The sequence below is a fragment of the Ranitomeya variabilis genome, chromosome 6 (genome assembly GCF_051348905.1).
Source record: "Ranitomeya variabilis isolate aRanVar5 chromosome 6, aRanVar5.hap1, whole genome shotgun sequence".
Taxonomy (NCBI): Eukaryota; Metazoa; Chordata; class Amphibia; order Anura; family Dendrobatidae; genus Ranitomeya; species Ranitomeya variabilis.
In genome coordinates this window covers 133,337,652-133,361,228 of record NC_135237.1, presented here as the reverse complement: position 1 = coordinate 133,361,228, position 23,577 = coordinate 133,337,652, and the positions used below count along the sequence as shown (strand labels likewise).

Here is a 23,577-nt window from a genome sequence, read left to right as displayed (position 1 = left end):
AGAGGCATTGACAACTTAAAAGCATTGCTTCTAAGGGTAGATAGCTCACAGATATGTAACAAAACACAGCAAAGTGTGCATGGAGCCTAGAATATGCCATCCTACTGCGAAGGCCCTCACTAATCTTTAAAATGAAGGGATCACAACACAAGTTAAGGATAAGTATGCAGTTTTCATATTTTATGATGGGAAGTAGAGGTATTAATAGGGGGTTCTCTAGTAGTGAACAACACCATCCTAATACCCCCACTGCTCATCATAAAATTAAAAAAACTGCATACTCATCTCCTGGACCAGCAATGTTCCTGTGTTGCCACTTTGGCCACAGCATGTTTCCGTTCTGATAGAAAACTGAAAAGCTACAGCTGATCAGCCTAGGGATATAGGATCGACATTGCAGGAACAGCATTGGTCTAGGAGGTAAGTTTAAAGGTTTTTTATTTAACTATGGGCATTTGAGTTATTGAGAAGGGATTTTCCATCAGTGGATAATTAATCTTTAAGGTTCCTCTACAGTTTTTCAGTGTATTATGACTTTCCTAACCACTTCTTGGGCACAGACCTGCAGTTCAGTCCCATTTGCCTGAGCAGCGGCGCTTCAAGTTTCTGTAATGTAAAGTACTGCAAAATATGTTAACGCTCTAGAAATAAATAAATATTATTTATTATTATTCCTACACAACAATTGGTGAAGCACGCTTGATCTGTTTATTCTCCAGATGTGGTCCCACGGGTCAGGCCACCAATAAATGTAATGTTATTGTCCTGCAGTATATCATAAAAATGCTAAATGTCAATGCCCCTTTTAGAAGACAAATCTGACAAAGCACTGCATAGATCTTATGGATTGGTCACTACAATAAAATAAATGGAAAGCCTTACTGAAAATGCTCGTTTGATTACAGGTGCAGGAGAAAAGGCAATGACTGCAGGTATAATCCCAAAAGCGTTGTATTCCATGGCGGCTGTGCTGATTGCTGCAGGGTCTTCAGTACGACCATTGCTGAAGAACACTGCGATTCTCCTTACAGTAGCTCCTTGGAGAGATCTCTTGAACACATTTCGGGATACATATCTCATGCAGGCTCCAAGGTCACGACCTTTGTTCGAACTTTCCAGAGATATGTTCTTTATTGCATTCAACAATTTATCTTTGTTTTGGAAGTCAGTAAACCTCACCAGATAATTAGTATGTTTGTTATATGACATCACGGCCACTCTTGCCCCAACAGGACAGTTACCTCCCCTAATGGTTACATTTGTCATAATGTATGTGACAATGTTGATAATTCGGTTAAACACGAGCGGTTTAACATCACTTGACATGTCCAAAGCAAACACCAATTCGGTTGGATACACAGGACAGCTGTTTTTTCCTATGAAGGCAAAAATTTATCAGATTCACATTTGAATTATTCTTCTTTACACAGCATCTTAAAGAAAACTAGGAAGAAAAACATCGCCAAACAATTTCAAATTGTTTGGTCTCAAATGAGATCTTCTCTGGCTTAGATTCAAGACTAACCATCATTTTCATTTTTCCCCATAAATTAATAGTTCATGTTATAATAAGAAACTTTACAATATATCTGCTTCTTTCTCCTTCTGGACTGATCATTCATTCTCAAAAATCTAACTTCACAAGTCATTTTTGTCTTCAGTGAATACTGATTTTCCTATTACCGAGATAGGAGATGACATTTGCTGCTCATAACATTTTCTGAAAAGGAAAGATGGAAGGAGTAGCAGAATGTATGTCTGACTCTATCTTCTCCCTCCATTTTACTTCTCCTCTGTGTATATAATTTTAAAAGCAATGGTCATCTCCATAATGGCGACATCTGACTTCACTAAACACGGATTTTACCCATGAATTGAGAGTGAGTGATCAATCCAGAAGGAGAAAGAAGCAGATTTTTCTGATAAGATATATTGCAAAGTTGCATTTTTTTTTTACGTGTACTATTGATATACAGAAATAAAAATTAAAACAATGGTCACTCTTTAACAATGCTTATGCAAAATGGAAGCTGTATACTATATATGATCACCAAAGTATTCACAGGTATTAGTGTCAATATTAATTCTAAAGTGCATAACGTGCCTTCAAATTTTAACAGTGCAAGAGCAAAGGGTAATGTATCACATAGAGATGTATAACATGTATACTGTATACTCTATATCTCTAAATAGCATAAAAAGCTTAGGATCTAATCAAGTGTATCGCCTATCAGCAAAGTCTGTACAATAGAAGTGAGGGGATTCAGCTTATGCATGTCCAGGAGCCCCAACATGCGTTTTATCCTGCTTTCTTCGAACCCTGAGGTAACAGGGTGAAACGCACATTGGGGCTCCTGGACATGCATATGATAAGCTGAATCCCCTTACTACTTCTAATGTACAGACTTTGCTGATAGGGGATAAAGTTGATTAGATCCTAAGCTTCTTATGCCATTTAGAAATATAGACTATAAATATATGTTATATACATTACTCCTTTGCTCTTGCATTGTTAAAATTTGAAGGCACGATACGCACTTTAGAACCAATATTGACACCAGTACTTGTGGATACTTTAATGATCATGCATAGTATACCATTCCAATTTGGTGGTGTAGTTATTGATATGATAACTATATAGGAATACTCTGTACCTTTATACATATGTATATATTAAAAAGTTTATCTCACAATATTACATGAAGTATGAAAAAATTGCTACTGTGCCTAACAGCCTCAAAATATTTGATATGGTTTTCAGAAACTTATGAGGTGTCTTAATGAGACAAAAGTATGTGCCTGGTTTCCTGGAATGGCGCCCGACACCCGACGTGCGTTTCGGCACATTGCCTTTGTCAGGGGGAGACCAGGCACATACTTTACTACTCTGTAAAGTACTCTATTTCATTACTTTTGTTCTATTTGAGCTTGGAGCTCTAACAATTTACCGTATAAGTTATTGTGATCCTGGTCGTCTAACTAAGTGTGTGGATACACTGACCCCTCATGGTTGTCTATAATTTTGCACCTTGCACTTTTTCAATTAGTAGTTTTATTACCTTTTTGTCAGTTTTATCACTTCTACACTAATAAGCTTAATAATAATCTTTGTACATGCACCTTATTATTTTGTGAATCAAAATGTTGTATTTTTTACACATTAGCCATTGCCATTTTTTATAATATTTCATGTGCACTACATATATTTGTATATATATTTTGACAAACCATGTATTGATTCCAGTGTATCCCACAACTTTTTGTAAAACAATTATCGTGGAGTTGGCTCGCCTTTGTAATAATAAATAATAATTGTTTTAGCATTCTATACACATATGTATACTTTTCTTGGGTCTTATTGTTTTTAACCTGTTATTTAATAAAGACTATGTTATTTTATTATTGTTTGTAAATCTGGACTTTTTTTGGTCGGTTTTTGTGTTCTTGGGGTTGTTATATATTGTGACATGTACATACTGTATCTTACGAATATTTGACCCATAGTCTACAATAATGTTATAGTTAGTCTACAATAATGTTATAGTGCTTACCAGCGCATGTCCCCAAGAGATTCTTGCTTTTTTTTATAAATCATTGTATGCTTTTTTCTATTTTAGAAAACTAATAAACTGATCTTTTTAATCAAATAGTAGCAAAGTATTTGCACCAATTGTTCCACCTCCATGACCACGGCCAAGATGTTGAGGATGTTGTTAGTTATGTGGGGTGCATCCCGTGCTGGATTTAGGTTGTTTTAAGAAATGTTAATGGTAACAGAAGCTCATGCAAGTTGGCTGCACCATAATCATATTATGAAAATGGATAATAAAATCTAGAATCAGAAAATAACAACAAATTAAGAAGAAAAATAGTCATCTTACCTTGGCAGCATGCTGTAAAAGGAGACATATAATTGTATCAGAATTACAGAGAAGGTTTTTCATTAGAATGTATTGTGCAGTTATTCTGTAATGACGGAGTTATTATTTATATGAATGTGATAGTCTAAACTTAGGTTTCCATGACAACCCAAACTATCCCATAAGGAGCAAGTGTATAGCATCCAATTTTTATGGATACTTTGCATTTCATAACATAAAAAACTATATTTGGTTCTGTAAATTTTTTATAACTTCTGCTGTATACAAACAGATTTATTTATATATTTAACTCATATAGCACCATTAATTCCACAGCGCTTTACAGACATTGTGAGCCCCATCGGGGACAGTGCCAATAATCTAAATTCCCTATCAGTATGTCTTTGGAATGTGGGAGGAAGCCAGAGAACCTGGAAGAAACCCACACAAACTCAGGGAGAACATGCAAACTCCTTGGTGGGATTTGAACCCAGGACCCCAGCGCTACAAGGCCGCAGTGCTAACCACTGAGCCACCGTGCCGCCCTTGCATGTGGATGACCAATGAGAAGAAAATCGTCTGCGATTTCAGGATGAAATTTGGACAATATTTTTATACGCTCATGAGAATGTTGCCTAAGAAAGAGTCACAGGTGACCCCTATTAATGACCCATCGTATTGCAGTTTTTTTTTACCATTGATGTTTGTCTTTTCCCTCCATAAGGAAACATTGTGGCCAGGCTGAGCCTTGTTTTTGCCATCACCAAAAGCCTACAATGTATATCGGACTAGTAATTAGGATTCCAAAACTATAGCCTTTATTTTAGGCGAGAAAGTGGCATGCAGGTTTTCCTTTTTCAAGGGAAATCAAGTCTTTCTACAGATTTGTGGCATGACCCAGGTTATTCACCCCTAAAACAAATTGATACCTAAAATTGAACTACTAAATGTTTAGTGTTGTCTTTTGAGTGTATTTTACATCACCTCTAGGGATGAGCGGACAAATGGAAATTCGAGTTCTGGTACATAAACTTGAACCAGAACACGAACCCCATTGAAAACAAGGTGGACCCGAACTTTTGATCTGGAAAATTCTATCTCTCTTCCTCCGGAACTCCGAACATCATAACGGACTCCTGGGAGAAGTCCGTGTTCGGTGTTCACATGTTACATGTTAGGGCAAGTTAGGTTAGGATATGGATTGAACTAGATGGACTTAAAGTCTTCCTTCAACCTTAAAACTATGTTACTATGTATGTTACTATGTTTAACACCGGACACTAACTGTCCGGTACGAACTCTGAACTTTTAGTTTGGGTTCACTCATTTCTATTCATCCCCCACTAAAACAAATTCATGATAATTATTTAACCCATGCATTTAATACTGGGATTTTTTTTTCTGTTACCTCACCAAATAAAAGGAATATAACAAAAAGAGAGCAAAAAGTTTTCTGTACCTTAAGATGGAAGCAAAAAAGCTAAAACTTTCCAGGCAAAGCACCAAACCCTCACCCAGCCCCATCAATATAAAAAGTTATGGGTCTCAAAAAATGGCAACACAATCCAATTTTTTACTTTTAAAGTTTTGAATTAACAAAAATAAGCATACTTAACTGTGCAGTAAAAACGACCTGTTAACTCAATGATGCAGGTAACGCGTAAATATAAAACCCAACCTGAGAATGTTTTTTTTTTAACTGTTTTGTTTAACTTTTTTCATTCATATGGTAAAATTAATTGTGAGGTTGAAGATTACATATCGCTTCACAAAAAAAAAACAAGCCTGCAAATAGCTATATGGTAAAAAAAATTACAATTATGGTTCTTTGAAGAAGAGGATGAATAAATGAAAGTGCATAAAGACAAAAAATAGAGGGAATTATCTGTGCTGAAATGCTAAAGTTGGACTCCAAAGTTCTAATTTTGATCTCATATTGAAAAAAATATTAAAAACGGATTATACAGCCATTCTGACTTGTATTTTCAAAGTAAGTACACCAACCTCTTCAGGTCTAAGATATGTGTCTAATAATGTATTGTGAAATCTAGTGACAGATCTACTATGAAAACCACACTGACTTATGATAGGCTTAAACCTGAACTAATATTGCTGGGCGTGCATAAGACTGACAACTAAATCATGCTTTATAAGCTTGATATACAGTAATACTATAAAACCATTTAGCGAATATAGTCATACTTACGACATGTCTCACGTATAAAGTCAATAAGTTCACATGACTGCACAGAAATAACAAGAAATTATATTTATTTACTGAGCAAAGGATACAGATTTTGCAATTCTGACTCCATGGACAACATAATGATGGGTTTACATTAAAGTGTTGGCCTCGTCCTGTTTGTTAAACAGCCCTCCGCTACCTCTTTCTCTTTTGCATCAAATCTATCTAAAGTATTTTTGAGCATCTATTTTTGTATAGTATCTATTGTAAGCCTGTGATTGCAAAAATATTGCAAGTAGTGTACAACTCAACTAAATGTTAAAAAAGGTTGTCCGGTCTAAATTTGTAAATCTGCAGTCGCTCTGTGTGACTGCAGACTTATGAATACACCCAGCGCACATAATGTGAGCAGGGAGCATTCACCGGTTTCTGAGCCGGGAACGGCGGTGAGGTGTGCATCGGACAAACTCTAGGCCAGAACCTGACTAGAGGATGCGGCCTCACTTCATACACTTCTATAGAGAGAGGCTGTGCCCTCGAATGGCCATGCCCACTGGGTGGGAACATCACTAGATGGGGCGGGGCCTTGCTCCATACAAGTGTATGGAGCGAGGCAGCACCCACTAGTCAGGTAGTGGCTGGGAGTGTGCATAATGAAAACAGTGCATGCGCTAAGGAGATTGATAAGTCTGCAGTCACACAGAGGGACTACAGACTTATCATTTTACACTGGACAGCCTCTTTAAACTGTTAGGTTAATGTAATCTAGGAACGTTGAGTTGTCCCTTTTAATAGGGTCATTTGTTGGACCTGGATTTTGGAATATTGGATAGGTTGCTAATGGGACCTGCCATTCATTACACAATGGGATTTTTGTATGGCCCTAAGTTAGTTCAGGTAATTGTGCTGATCATGTCTAAATGCAGACTGGGTCAGAGCTTGGGAAGACACAGGAACTTATTTTGGGTAATTATACTGCATATTCATACACATTTACCAATATTATCAATACAGAAAAACTGACAAACAAATGTAAAAAAAAATAAATTAAAAACTCCCCATTACAAAACCCACTATGGCAATGTGATCACATTTGTTGGTCACACAATGGCACAATAAAACACAAAATAATATTAATAACAATAAATATATTAATACAACAGTGAAACATAATAATAGGAACTACACAAAAAAGGCATTAATCATGATCTAACAATTAGGAATGCATAACTATATTGGCACAATAAGATGAGAACCAAAGAAACAAAATAGACCCCTAAAATGTAACTCTTAATGATATACTAAAAGTGAATAAATGCAAATTATACTTAAAAATGGTGCTCAAGACAGATACGGTCCATCAGGGAAAATAGAAATATGTAAATATTCTTAATATAATGACCCAATGTGGAGATATAAACTAATCTCTCCCTCGAATGCCCTGAGAGTCACCCTAGCTATCAGTGGAGGTTGGCACCCTATTTGTTGACGTGATGGTGCCCCCGATCAACGTCAGTAGCCCTGAAGGCTCTGATGCACCTTGACATACTAAACACAGAAAAAACCATTCACATATATAGATAGAATGGTCAAAATACCCCTAATAGGGAGACAGAATAGTCTCATGGGGAAGATAGTCAAAAAAGACTCTAGTCCTAGATATCTCGACGTCCTAATATAGTGACCACTTAGTACTATGATGCTATGATGTTATACAGCCCCTGTATAAGGTAAAGCTGAGGTGTATAGTAGTACAAATATCAAAGCATTGATTCATGTCCTCAAAAGTGTGACTATTTAGGGAAAAATATCTCAAAAGATGTAAGTTTTGAACAGACAGTACTAAAAAACCAAACTCATCTTATACAGATGCATGGGCCAAAATGTAACCTACAGAGGTTATTGATGATAGGAGACCCCCCACAGCTGAGAGATAAACCCCTCTTCCCAGAGGTTCAAACAAAAAATGTGCATTACTGAATATCCATATTATCATTTGTTATAGTCTGATTATTAGATGTCCAGAACATTCAGTAATGCACATTTTTGTTTGAGTCTCCACCATCTTTCTTATTTTTATTCTCTGTCTGTCTAAAATATGTAACATATAAGCTAAGAATGTAATTTAAATAATACATACGGATTGTTCACTTTGACCTTTATTTCCTTTTGGTCCCTGGAAGTACAGTATATTTTGATACATGATTAAGTATTATACAAAATGCAAATAACTTGAGTTTTTCAACTCATTCTAGACTATGTTTAAAGCACCAGCCCAGTGTTTGATTTTTTTTTATTTCAGCACTGTGTTGGTGGCAGTAATGTAAGTTCTGTGCCCATAGTATTATACTTACCAGCCCTACTTCTGCTGTTCTAGGTGCCGCTCTGGTCATGTGCCTCCATCTTGTAACCGCAACTTCTAAATGACCGGAAGTCAGAGCTAATGGTCACAAGCTCTCAATGTAAGAGAGCCTTGTTCTGGCCTTGTTCTGGCTGCTATAGACTTACATTGAGTTGTGATCTCCGGCTTGCCCAGTAAACACTGGAGAGATCCAGCAGGTCACAAACTGTAGATGACGACTGGATCTGCTCTGAGAACAGATGAATAGTTGAATACGGGAGCTGGTAAGTATAAAACTAGTGGCAGGGAACTTACATTAGTGATACCACTCCAGCGCTGAAATAAATAAAAACCTCTAGAGGGGTGCTTTAGGCAAAAACAAATCACACCGCCTTGGGCAGAGTATTTAAATACAAGGCTAGAAAAGCAAACTGTCCTGTGTGAAGGAAAACGTAGCCGCAATTTTGGGTAAAGTATTACATAAGGGGTAAAATATTTTTATGGACTTATCAATTCATTTGCATTGAAAATGAACATAAACTTTAGACTTAGTTTCCCTGACCATTTATGGTATGGTAATCATAAGTATTCCCATGTTATATAGTCTGGCAGCAAGTAATTATTTTTTATTTTTATAACTCTGTTGAATTAAGGAGTAATGTACAACAGCCACAATACACATTACAAAAAAGGTGTCCGAACCAGCTGGATCAGTCAACAGACTAATATGTATATAGGCCTCACGACTCTCCCTTAACAAATGGTGTCAGAGGAGAGAAAGATCCGGCTATTGGAATTTCAACAGTCACTTCTCTTATCTGGAAGATTAGCCACTGCCAGGGGAATCTGGCAGCAGCTCTCATAGAGAACCCAGGAACACTCTGCGGGGGAGTTGGGACACAGTTCGGTGTATAAAATTATCGTTCAACTGATAGCTAGATATGCCCAGCTTCCAGGATACAGAAATAAATGGTGTTGCCTAGCTCCATAGTAAAGAATACACAATGTTGTCGGAAAACTTCTTTTTAAATTATGTAGACTTTACATTTTTATATACAATAATAGACATTTATCAAACTTACGCAAAAATTTGTAAATGTGACCTGCTACAAACTTGCTGCCTTCATCACTACTTGTGGTGCACAGGTTGCCCCAGATGAAACAAATTTATTCAGAATTGCGTCTCTTAATAAAGTTGTCAAATTTCACTCTACAAGTTTTTGAGTATAACTGGCACATAACCGCTGGTCTAAAATTGACTTCCTAATTTTTTATTTTCTTCATTTGTAAGCCTTTCCCCAACCATCTTGAATTGCTATCCCGAGCTTAAAACAATGGCAGAAACACTTATTTTAGTTTGCGTAAATCTTGCCTTTTTGAAGTTTAACTTGTAAGAGAGACCCATAAATGAGCATGTTTGCAACAGTGACATACTGTATATAGATGATAAATCTTCTATTGTACATTTTCACAGCGGCGCTCATTCAGTACTACAGATTATGATGTCTCTATATAATTCATTAATAGTTGAAGACTGGAAAACCTATTAAATAGACTAGTAATTACTAAAACGTACCCTCCGACCTGGGCCTCCTGGTATTCCTGGATCGCCAACTACACCTTTATCTGGAATGACCTATGGTGCAATATTAAAATTGTAATGCCAGGCATGTTTTTGTAAGCTTTTATAATGGCAGATTACCAGCTCTTATAAGTGCAGTACATGTATATTAACTGGTAGTCTTTCTAAAACATATGTACAGATACAAAGTAAAAAGACAGAAAAAGGATACTCATTCTAGAATGCTATATATAAGGGTTTACAGGTGCTGGCCCTACTTTATATGGGAGAAACCTAGTGACAGATTTCCTTTAACCCCCTTCTTGACATTCCCTACCAACGACATATAGATCGTTGCCGGGAGCTCAGCTTACGTGATAGCCGAGGCCTAGCTGTCACAGCCAGGAGCCATGCCCGCACCGCCTCAAGCTGACAAACCCACAAAAAGCAGCGATTAATATCAATTGCAATATTTAGGAGGCTCAAAGAGAATGGGGACCAGCCAATATGTACCCCCGTGGCAATTTTAAAAATATATTTAAACAACAATAACAAAATAATAAAAAATGAAAAAAAAAATTATACACATAAACACATATCTTCATGTAAAAATAAACAAAAAAATTCACACATGTAGCATCGCTGCGTCTGGAACGACTCGACCTATTAACCTGTTATGCTAGTTAACCCCTTCAATGAACACCTTAAAATAAATTTTAAAAAAGTAGCAAAATACCTATGCTTTTCATCATACTGCAAAAAAAGTGGAATAAAATGTAAAAAAAATTGTATCTCCGAACACGTCATCTTGTCCCGCAAAAAAGCAAGCCATCAACTGGCTCCATCAGCAGAAATAAAAAAAAAATTGTAGCTCTCAGAATATAGTGATGCAAAAACAATTTTTTTCTATAAAATAGTTTTGACATGTGCCGTACTATTACTGCGCTTGTCGGGTCCCCTGCTTTGATGTGGGCTCCGGCGCTGAGCCCACATCAAAGTTGCGACATGTCAGCTGTTTTGTACAGCTGACATGTGCGCGCAATAGCATCTGGTGAAATGGCGAACCACCTGCCGCTATTAACCTGTTAAATGCCGCTGTCAAACACTGACAGTGGCATTTAACTGCAGCTTCCGGCCGCGCGGCCAGAAATGAGTGCATCGCCGACCCCCGTCACATGATCGGGGGTTGGTGATGCATCAGGATGGTAACCATAGAGGTCCTTGAGACCTCTATGGTTACTGATGCCGGCCTGCTGTGAGCGCCCCCCTGTGGTCGGCGCTCATAGCAAGCCTGCATTTCTGCTGCATAGCAGCGACCTGATGATAGCTGCGATGTAGCAGAGCCGATCGAGTGGTGCCAGCTTCTAGCTTCCCATGGAGGCTATTGAAGCATGGCAAAAGTAAAAAAAAATGTTTTTAAAAATATGAAAAAAATAAAAAAAATATAAAAGTTGAAATCACCCCCCTTTCGCCCCATCAAAAATAAAACAATAGAAAAATCAAACCTACACATATTTGGTATCGCCACATTCTGAATTGCCCGATCTATCAATTAAAAAAAAGCATTAACCTGATCGCTAAACGGCGTAGCGAGAAAAAAAATTAGAAACGCCAGAATTACTTTTTTTGGTCGCTGCAACATTGCATTGCGCTACGGATATCAGAAAATGGCACATTTTTTTTTTTTTTTTTAGCAAAGTTTGGAATTTTTTTCAACACTTAGATAAAAAATAACCTAGACATATGAGGTGTCTAAGAACTCATAATTACCTGGAAAATCATAATAGCAGGTCAGTTTTAGCATTCAGTGAAGCTAGCAAAAAAGCCAATCAAAAAACAAGGGTGGGATTGCACTTTTTTTGCAATTTCACTGCACTTGGAATTTTTTTCCCATTTTCTAGTACAAGACATGGTAAAACCAATGGTGTTGTTCAAAAGTACAACTCGTCCTGCAAAAAATAAGCCCTCACATGACCATATTGACGGAAAAATAAAAAAGTTATGGCTCTGGGAAGGAGGGGAGCGAAAACCGAAAACACAGAAACTAAAAAGGGCCGTGGCGGGAAGGGGTTAAAAGCTGCAAAACATAAAAAAAGATCTAAATGTGGTATCGCTCTGCTCATACTGACCTGAAGAAATAAGCTGTCTTATAAATTTTGCCACATGACGAATGAACGGCAAAACCCCCCCCAAAAAAATTCCTGAATTGCTGATTATTGATCAATGTAAGTCCGCAAGGACAGGGTCCTCTCCCCTTTGTACCAGTCTGTCACTGTAAACTTGTTTACTGTAAATGATATTTATAACCCTGTATGTAACCCCTTTCTCATGTACAGCACCATGGAATTAATGGTGCTATATAAATAAATAATAATAATAATAATAATAATTCTGCTGCCAACAAATAGTGATGTCCAGTTTTTCCTATTAGCCTTTGCAAAAATTAAAAACTGGGGCTAAAACATCATCTTAGTGGTAAAAATGTAATTATTCCATATTCACCTCCCAATGGTATAAAATTCTGTGAGGCACATTTGGTGTCAACATGTTGATTGCACCCTTAGATGAATTCATTCGGGGATGTAATTTGTAAAATGGGGTCACTTATGTAGGGGTTCTGCTGTTCTGGCACCTCAGGGGCCATGGCATTATGACATGGAACCCTCAAACCATTTGGCCAAAATCTGAAGTCCTTCCCTTCTGAGCTTTGCTCTGTGCCTCAAAAGTAATTTTCGACCATATATGGGATATTGGCGTACTTAGGAGAAAATTAATGGCGCAATCAGTTATGCAATTTCTCCTGTTATGCCTTTTAAATATTAAAAATTTGGCGCCAAAGCCTGAGGGATAAAAATGCTCACTACACACCCTAGATGAATTCATTGAGAGATATAGATTAAAAAATGGGGTTACTCGTGGGGGGTTTCCTTTGTTTAAGATCTCGGCAAATACGACATGGTGTCTTATCTATTCCAGCAAATTTTGTGCTCCAAAGTCAAATGGTGCTTCTTCCTTTCCAACCCCTGCCGTGTGCCCAAACAGAAGTTTTCCACCACATATGGGGTATCAGTGTAGTCAGGAGAATTCGCACAACAAATTGTACAGTTCATTTTCTCTTGTTACCCTTGGGAAAATGAAAAAAACTGGGCTAAAGCAATATTTTTGTGGGAAAAATTTAAATTTTGATTTTTTCCTTCCACATTGCTTCCCTAAAGGGTTAATAAACTTCTTCAATGTGGATTTGAGCACAATGAGGGGTGCAGTTTTTAAAATGATGTGACTTTCGGGTATTTTCTGTCATATAGGCCCCTCAAAGTCACTTCAAATGTGATGTGGTCTGTAAAAAAAACTTTTTGAAAACTTTGCTGGAAAAATGAAAAATTGCTGATAAATTTTTAACCCTTCTAGCTTCCTAACAAAAAAAAAATGTTTAAAAAATTATGCTGATGTAAAGTAGACTTATTGTAAATGTTATTTATTAACTATGTAATGTGATATAACTAGCTGATTTATGGGCATAAAAATTCAGTGCTTGAAAATTGTAACATTTTCATATTTTAAATTTAGAACTATCGCGAGTACAATGTAATTCTCAGAATCACTGGGAAACATTGAATTGTTCTAGCGTTATTAACTTATGAAGATTCACTGTTCAGAATGGTAAAATTTGGCCTGGTCATGGAGCTGAAAACAGGATTGGGGGTGAAGGGGTTAAGGGTCATTGTTGTATCCTGTAAGTACATTGTTTTTTTGACCTGTGTTTGTCAAATGACTACCTTTTTTAGGACATTTTTTTTTATATGTACAGATAAGTACTCCTTGAGCAGCATGTCCATGGTCAACTTTCCTCCCACCTCTCATCTAACTCTCTCCTTGACAACCTCCAATCTAGCTTCCGCCCCCACCACTCCACCGAAACTGCTCTGACCAAAATTACTAATGACTTACTCACAGCCAAAGCTAACAGACAGTTCTCCATCCTCCTCCTTCTCAACCTGTCCTTTGCTTTCGACACAGTCGACCACTGCCTACTGCTACAGATTCTTTCTTCTCTCGGCATCAAAGGCCTTGCCCTGTCCTGGATTGCCTCATACCTTTCCGACTGCGCATTTAGCGTTTCCCACTCCCACACTACTTCCTCACCCTGCCCCCTCTCTGTTGGAGTTCCTCAAGGCTCTGTCCTAGGGCATCTACTTTTTTCCATCTATACCCTTGGCCTAGGACAACTCATAAAGTCCCATGGCTTCCAGTACCACCTATATGCGGACGACACTCAGATCTACCTCTCTGGCTCAGATGTCGCCTCTCTTCTGTCCAGAATCCCGGAGTGTCTGTCAGACATATCCTCCTTCTTCAACTCTCGCTTCCTAAAACTCAATGTAGACAAAACCGAACTCATCATTCCCCCATCTCGCGTATCCCCCCTACCTGATCTTTCTATTATGGTAAATGGCATCATGCTCTCTCCCGCACCTGAAATCCGCTGCTTTGGAGTAACTCTCATTTCTGCCCTGTTCTTCAAACAGCACGTCCAAACTCTTGCCACCTCCTGTCGCCTCCAACTCAAAAATATTGCCAGAATCCGTCCCTTTCTCAGCCCACAATCTACTGAAACTCTTGTGCATGCCCTCATCATCTCCTGCCTCGATTACTGCAACACCCTCCTCTGTGGCCTCCCCACTAACTCCCTTGCACCACTCCAGTCTGTCCTCAACTCTGCTGCTCGGCTAATCCATCTCTCTCCTCGCTACTCCCCTGCTTCACCCCTCTGCAAATCCCTCCACTGGCTCCCAATTCCCCAAGGAATCCAGTTCAAACTACTAACACTGATCTACAAAGCCATCCACAACCTGTCCCCTCCCTATATCTCTGAACTACTCTCCCACTATCTTCCCTCACGTAATCTTCGATCCTCCCAAGACCTCCTACTCTCCTCCACACTTATTCGTTCCTCACACAACCGCCTCCAAGAATTCTCCCGAATATCCCCCATCCTCTGGAATTCCACAGCTCAACACGTCCGATTATCCACCACGCTCGGATCCTTCAGATGGAACCTGAAAACCCATCTCTTCAGGAAAGCCTACAGCCTGCAATAACCATTCTACCGCCTCACCAACCACCCAAGCTGCGACCACGTCACCAACCACCCGAGCTGCCGCCATGTCACCAACCACCCGAGCTGCCGCCACGTCACCAACCACCCAAGCTGCCGCCATGTCACCAACCACCCGAGCTGCCGCATCGCCACCAACCACCCAAGCTGCCACATCGCCACCACCAGAGCTGCTGCCCCACCAACCACCCGAGCTGCTGCCTCACCACCACCAGTGCTACGGCACACCGACCTCCTGTCTCTTCCCCATTATCCCGAAGAATGTAAGTCCGCAAGGACAGGGTCCTCTCCCCTCTGTACCAGTCTGTCACTGTAAATTTGTTTACTGTTAACGATATCTATAACCCTGTATGTAACCCCTTTTCACATGTACAGCACCATGGAATTAATGGTGCTATATAAATAAATAATAATAATAATAATAATAAGTATAACAGAGATGTGACTTTCACTTTTGGGCAAGCAAGCCACTGGATAATGGCAGGAACAATGTATGCTGTATAGCAATGGAAAAGGAAAATTCTGCAATTGTAGTACTGCCAGAATAAGGGTGAAAATGAACCATCTACTCTAAAAAAAGTGGATGGAAAGTTACAGGGCATAAAAATTAGGACAGTTAACTGACATATAATCCTAGACACCAAAAGAGGTTTAAGCGCATCCTCAACCAGTTGGTGACAAAGAGGTAACAATTCTAACTGCCCAACTAATTATTCAGCCTGCTGCTCATTACTGTAAACACAATGAATCCCACAGAACATGATAGACTCTGAACTCTCCAGCCGAAATCCAAACAACCTATTACTTCACTCATTGATTGGACACTAGAAAATATATTCAACTTCCAACCCTGGACTGTTGGGGAACATGCCCGCTGTAACAGTTTGCTGAAGACTTCTAGCTATTAGTGATGAGCGAATGTGCTCGGCTAAGGTGTTATCTGAGAATGCTCGGGTGCTGCGTGTCTTTGGCATGCTGAAATAATATGTTCGAGTCCCTGCGCCTGCATGCCTCACGGTTTGCCTCTTTGTTACAGCCATGAGACATGCAGTTGAGGGGACTCGAACATATTATTCAAGTACGCCGAAGACACTCGGTCAGCACCCGACCATAACATCTTATCTGAGCACGTTCGGTCATCACTACTAGCTATCTGTCAACCGGACTAGCAGCAAAAATGCAAATGAGCATATAAGTTGGAAATATGCTGTATAATTTTTTATCGGACAGCACACTGACCCAAGTTATTCAACAGAGCTGTTCAGATAAACATTTTTTTTCTTGGTTCAACTGTCCATGAGAAAAAAAATCGCAGCATGGAAGTCTCGGAAAAGACTCACCAATTCAAGTCTATGGGCGCTTAAAAAAATAGATCCCACGCGGAACATCCAAGTGGCATACGATTTTCATGAACGTCACATGGACATAAAAAAGGGCACATGGATGTAACAAGGATGAAAATAAAATAGAAAAAAGTCGTGTTCTGGATGAAACTCAGATGATTTATTTTTTATCAAAAAGAATAGTAAGAGATCAAACTTATTAAAAGTTCACATTCACCTGTTCTAAAAACCTAAAAAGTTAGTGTGAAAATGGTAATGAAATGTTTGATACTTACACTTTGTCCTTTTTCACCATTTTTTCCACGTTCTCCTACCATACCAGGTTCTCCTTCCTCTCCCTGGAAACAAAATATATATAATGTCTAGTCTTTCTAAATATTTAATGTTTATTTTTTTTCTCAGATATTTAGTTTGTTTTTAAATTTACTGAATTCAATAGAAAACACTAGATTAAAAATGTTCTTTTATTTTTAAGAAGTGTTGTGGGCATGGTCTGTGACCTGTACTGGGGTCATTGTGCAGAGAGGAAGGAGGTGGTTATCTTTCATTGTTATCCTAATTGTAATGAAAAGTTGATGATTGCTGAAAACTCACTTCTACAGAACAGGAAGCAGACTATTATTAAGCTTAGAAAATTTTTCAGGATAGTTTCAATATAAAAACTTGATAAAAAAAGTTTTTTTTCATTAACAAGTCTTTTTTATTCATTACATTTTTATAATAATTACTTTCTGTGCCAATTGATAGTTCAGATGGAAAAACAAAGCTAGACAACATCTTAGAAACAAATGCAAAAAGTTTCCCACAAATCATAGATTCCATACCTTTCCAAGCATTTTGGAGTTGCTCAAAACATTTGCGAGTTTTGGTGTTTTCACTAAACTTTTCTCAGATTTGCCAAAATGGGCAGAGCTGTGGCACTGGCACTCCTTATGTAAAAAATGTTACTCCAGTCAGAGACCGGAGAAAGATTTGTGGCATGTTGCATGCTACTTGCCAAACACTTCTGATTCATTAATAGGCATGTACCTCTTCATGAATCAGGAGCATCTGACTGCATCACACCACTCATCAAGACAGCGAGAAAGTTGCCGGTCTTGATGAATCTGGGCAATAAACTTTGCTTATTCCTTATTCTCAAAGCTCCCTTGTTTCTTAATAATACATTTTTAGCATCAATGCATCTTAATAAACAATGACTGAATATTGAAGTATTTAGTAAGATGTAACACTATTTGTCGGTGAACCCTGCATGGTTACCCTTCCCCTCAATGCAGGGACGCTGACATACTCACCTCCCTGCCCATGTGGTGTGGTACCCGACGACCTCACTGCTTCCCCCTTGCTCATGAGTCCTGGTGGTGCGCGTGCCACTGCTCTTCAAAGGGCAGTACGTGCACATAGTTAAATGCCCCTAGCCAAGAGCTGGAAAGCATTTAGTATTTGCGCGCACCAGCAAGATGAGTCTCAGCCAATAGCTGGAAGGCACCTTGTTTAGAAAGCACCCTCCCAAATAGGGAGGTGCCAAGCAACCATGCATCATTAGACAGTTTGGTAGTCTACTAATGAGTTGTGAGGTCCCCTGGTCCTGGTATGGTCAGTGTCCTGAACCCGTAGTTTAGTCCCTTGTCCTTGTGTTGCCAGTCCTGAACCCAAAGTCCCTGGTCCTAGTGTGGCCAGTTCTCAACCCAAGGTGCCTGGTGCTTGTGTAGCCAGTCCTCAACCTGTAGTCCCTGCTCTTAGTGCAGACCCTGAATCAGTATCTGAGACCTAGTCCTATCCGTCTCTGCATACATGACCACTGGGGTCAGCAGCTGCAGTACCAGGAACTGCCTAGGAGTGCCTAGGAGTGGTGCCTGGTAGCTACCTGCAGCCATGACTCCACCATCATGAGCTCCAGTGAACACCAGGTAGCCGCTTAGTTATGCCCCTCCTAAGTAAGTCCGGCCCTGTGACACAGTGGATCAATTAACCACACGCATCACCTGCATCCGTAACATAAGACATATAGCTTGAGGACATTGTAGGGATATTTATTAAAATCCTAATGTATATAGACTCAGCAATCAATTTATTAAACATTCACATAACCTACTATATACAGAATGAGCCCCACATAGCCTCCTATTTACAGTGTGAGCCCCATATAGCCTCCTATATACAGTTTGAGCCCCCACATAGCCTTTATATACAGTTTGATCCACACATAGCTTCCTATACCGTAGGAGCCCTCACATAGCCTCCTATATAAAGAATGATCCACAACATTATCTCCTATATACAGTATGAGCCCTCACATAGACTCCTATATACAGTATGAGCTCCACATAGTCTCCTATATATATAGTATGAACCCTCCCTACATAACCTCCTATATACAGTATGAGCCCTCAGATAGCTTCATATATACAATATGAGCCCCACGTTGCCTCCAATATATAATTGAATCCCCACATAGACTCCTATATACAGTATGAGCCCCACATATCCTCTTAAATATAGTATGAGACCTCACTATATATAACAAAACATGCTTACCCCATTACAGCTTCCCCAGCTCTTAGCTCTGGTCCCTGGAGATCTAATTCTTCTGGTGTACATGCCGGCATCGTATCGATGACATAGTTGCTCCATCATGTCACAGAAAAGGCAATGGGAGCTCCCCTGGAGCTGATCAGTGTTTCTGTATTGCCAGCAGTGAAACTTTAGGAAAGCTCCCTGTCTAGGGATTAGCTCCACCGATGGCGCACAAACCATTGTAGAGAGGAGAACCTCTCTAGTGGCCCCCAGGAACCTTAGCCCCGAGGTGGTAGCCCTGATTTCCCTCTATAATCCACCTTTGAATGTACAATATAAACTTATATCCAATCATTGGATGGAAAATATTTATACCTTGAAACCAATGATTCCCTGTCGTCCTTGAGGCCCCTGTGGCAAAAAAATGAGCAAAGCATGTTACATTATATACAAGCAATATAAAGTAATATGCACTGTACATACAGAGCAAAGAGGTTTCATATCAACACCAACTTTATGGCTTTGCATTCATATATTAAAAGACTATGGGCTATCTTGGTTATTAATATGAGAATCATATTGCCAAGTCAGTTTTGCTATATAGAGAAGATGGTAAACAAAAAACAGTTGTTGAATTTGTTTCTTTCTAACAATTTCAACGCACTTGGAATTTTCCAGTATCCTATGTGGTAGAATGAATGGTGACATTCAAAAGTACAATTCGTCCTGTAAAAAACAAGCCCACATATGGCTATATTGATGGAAAAATAAAATAGTTATAACTCTTGGAAGAAGGGGGGGGGGGGAAAAGAACACGAAAAACTGAAAAGCGCCATGTCATATCCGGTTTAAAAGCACTTCAGCATTCTTCCTTATTGCACCGCTGGAGTGGTGCTTTAAATGTAAGTCCCCTGCCCCCGTCTCATATTCGTCATCCGGCTTTTTTATCCATTTTCACCGCTGCTCCCCTGTGCCTCCAGCACAATACTAGTCTATGAGTGCCTCGTTCTGGCTCTCGTACACTTGCATTGCACTCTTGTGACGTAGCTTCAGACTTCCGGACTGTCAAAGGCTGCGCTCACAAGATGGTGAAGGACGACCAGAGCGGCACCAAAAAAACTGTGTGGGATTTAGAATTAAAGTGACACTCCAGTGCTGAAAAAAAACCAAAATGCCCAAGTGGTGCTTTAAACGACAAGTTGGCAGTCACTTTATGTGACATGCTGTGAGGATTCTATGGTGCCGCCAGGAGCAGAGGGGCTTGAACACAAGTATGCAAATCACATGCTTGTGGTCACATGACATGGAGATTTGCAGCATAATAGGGGTCAATCCCTTTAAGGCCATGTTCAGTATTTGGTCAGTATTTTACATCAGTATCTGTAAGCCAAAATCAGGAGTGGAACAATCAGAGATAAAGTATTATAGCCCCTTCATGACCCAGCCTATTTTGGCCTTAATGACCTTGCCATTTTTTGCAATTCTGACCAGTGTCCCTTTATGAGGTAATAACTCAGGAACGCTTCAACGGATCCTTGCGGTTCTGAGACTGTTTTTTCGTGACATATTGGGCTTCATGTTAGTGGTAAATTTAGTACTAAATAAACAAAGGCACCGCGCCAACTGGATAAATAATACATGAGTATACAGAGTGAGCGTCTGCCTGGACACAGCGTGACACACAATAAAGATATATATAGTGGCAACGACCAAAAGTCAATGGCAGAATAGATGCCTGTTTTGTCCGAAGTTCCACATGAAATGCGTGGCTGCTATTAAAAAGGAAAGCACACTTACTGGCTAATGGTGTAGCTGCTTGTAAGGGTGATAGCACGTTCTCAGGAGGGCTGCAGTCGTCCTAATAGCTTGTAGAGACAGGATCGCCAGCGGCCCATAGGAGTGAAAGTCCAGTATCCAGAGTGGCGATGTCTAGAGCAGTGGCGTGGGGCGGCACAAACACCCAAGAGTAAAGGGAGCGTCCTCCCTGGTGAGTGTGTGCCCGCCGCACACGTCAGAATCACCGCTTGCCGGCACACGTGGACCAGGGGAAGCTGGCGCACGGGGCGGTGAAAAAAGGGGGGGCGTGGTAAAGGTGACGTCACCAAAACAAAAAAAAAAACCCCTTTTGTTATTCGACAGAATTAGCACAGTTACTGTCTAGGCACCTGCAGCCTTCTTTTTTACTCCCCTGGGAGCGCCGGTGTGTGTTTTTTGTGTGTTTATCTCCTTAGTGGTAAATTTAGGTCGATAATTTCTGAGTTTATTTGTGAAAAAAACGGAAATTTGGCGAAAAATTTGAAAATTTTGCAATTTTCACATTTTGAATTTTTATTCTGTTAAACCAGAGAGTTATGTGACACAAAATAGTTAATAAATAACATTTCCCACATGTCTACTTTACATCAGCACAATTTTGGAAACACATTTTTTTTTTGCTAGGAAGTTATAAGGGTTAAAATTTGACCAGTGATTTCTCATTTTTACAACAAAATTTACAAAACCATTTTTTTTAGGGACCACCTCACATTTGAAGTCAGTTTGAGGGTTCTATATGGCTGAAAATACCCAAAAGTGACACCATTCTAAAAACTGCACCCTTCAAGGTGCTCAAAACCACATTCAAGAAGTTTATTAACCCTTCAGGTGTTTCACAGCAGCAGAAGCAACATGGAGAAGAAAAATTAACATTTAACTTTTTAGTCACAAAAATGATCTTTTCGCAACAATTTTTTTATTTTCCCAAGGGTAAAAGGAGAAACTGGACCACGAATGTTGTTGTCCAATTTGTCCTGAGTACGCCGATACCTCATATGTGGGGGTAAACCACTGTTTGGGCGCACGGCAGGGCTCGGAAGGGAAGGAGCGCCATTTGACTTTTTGAATGAAAAATTGGCTCCAATCTTTAGCGGACACCATGTCGCGTTTGGAGAGCCCCCGTGTGCCTAAACATTGGAGCTCCCCCACAAGTGACCCCATTTTGGAAACTAGACCCCCCAAGGAACTGATCTAGAAGCATAGTGAGCACTTTAAACCCCCAGGTGCTTCACAAATTAATCTGTAAAAATGAAAAAGTACTTTTTTTTCACACAAAATTTCTTTTAGCCTCAATTTTTTCATTTTCACATGGGCAACAGGACAAAATGGATCCTAAAATTTGTTGGGCAATTTCTCCTGAGTACGCCGATACCTCATATGTGGGGGTAAACCACTGTTTGGGTGCATGGCAAGGCTCGGAAGGGAAGGCGCGCCATTTGACTTTTTGAATGGAAAATTAGCTCCAATCGTTAGTGGACACCATGTCGCGTTTGGAGAGCCCCTGTGTACCTAAACATTGGAGCTCCCCTACAAGTGACCCCATTTTGGAAACTAGACCCCCCCAAGGAACTAATCTAGATGCATAGTGAGCACTTAAAACCCCCAGGTGCTTCACAGAAGTTTATAACGCAGAGCCGTGAAAATTAAAAATCATTTTTCTTTCCTCAAAAAAGATGTTTTAGCAAGCAATTTTTTTTTCAAAAGGGTAGCAGGAGAAATTGGACCCCAATATTTGTTGCCCAGTTTGTTGTGAGTATGCTGGTACCCCATATGTGGGGGTAAACCACTGTTTGGGCGCACGTCAGGGCTTGGAAGGGAAGTAGTGACATTTGAAATGCAGACTTTGATGGAATGGTCTGCGGGTGTCACGTTGCATTTGCAGAGCCCCTGATGTGCCTAAACAGTAGAAACACCCCACAAGTGACCCCATTTTGGAAACTAGACCCCAAATGGATCTTATCTAGATGTGTGGTGAGCACTTTTAACCCCCAAGTGCTTCACATAAGTTTATAACGTAGAGCCGTGAAAATAAAAAATAATTGTTCTTTCCTCAATAATTATGTTTTAGCAAGTAATTTTTTATTTTTGCAAGGGTAACAGGAGAAATTGGACCCCAATAGTTGTTGCCCAGTTTGTCCTGAGTATGCTGGTATCCCATATGTGGGGGTAAACCACTGTTTGGGCGCACGTCGGGGCTTGGAAGGGAGGGTGCACCATTTGACTTTTTGAACGCAAGATTGGCTAGAATCAATGGTGGCGCCATGTTGCGTTTGGAGACCCCTGATGTGCCTAAACAGTGGAAACCCCTCAATTCTAACTTCAACACTAACCCCAACACACCCCTAACCCTAATCCCAACTGTAGCCATAACCCTAATCACAACCCTAACCCCAACACACCCCTAACCACAACCCTAACCCCAACACACCCGTAACCCTAAATCCAACCCTAACCCTAATCCTAACCCTAATCCCAACCCTACCCACAACTGTAACCAAAACACAACCCTAACCCTATCCTTAACCCTAACCACAAGCCTAATCTTAACCCTATTTCCAACCCTAGCCCTAATTCCAACCCTAAGGGTACCGTCTCACATAACGATTTACCAACGATCACGACCAGCGATACGACCTGGCCGTGATCGTTGGAATGTCGTTGTGTGGTCGCTGGGGAGCTGTCACACAGACCGCTCTCCAGCGACCAACGATGCCAAGGTCCCGGGTAACCAGGGTAAACATCGGGTTACTAAGCGCAGGGCCGTGCTTAGTAACCCGATGTTTACCGTGGTTACCAGCGTAAAAGTAAAAAAAACAAAAAACGTACATACTCACATTTC

The 23,577-nt window shown here is 39.9% G+C and overlaps 1 protein-coding gene across 1 annotated transcript in view; it reads right to left on the bottom strand.

Annotated features, from left to right (window-relative positions):
* The window catches only part of LOC143781992 (collagen alpha-6(VI) chain-like), a 217,247-nt gene that overhangs the window by 67,819 nt on the left and 125,851 nt on the right, over window positions 1-23,577 (bottom strand). The window contains exons 28-34 of the mRNA XM_077269013.1: window positions 19,299-19,334; window positions 16,682-16,744; window positions 9,963-10,022; window positions 8,186-8,221; window positions 6,067-6,103; window positions 3,882-3,893; window positions 883-1,376 (exon numbers count right to left, since the gene is read on the bottom strand). Of these exons, the coding sequence (XP_077125128.1) occupies window positions 883-1,376; window positions 3,882-3,893; window positions 6,067-6,103; window positions 8,186-8,221; window positions 9,963-10,022; window positions 16,682-16,744; window positions 19,299-19,334 (738 nt within the window). The remainder of the gene's footprint in view (window positions 1-882; window positions 1,377-3,881; window positions 3,894-6,066; window positions 6,104-8,185; window positions 8,222-9,962; window positions 10,023-16,681; window positions 16,745-19,298; window positions 19,335-23,577) is intronic.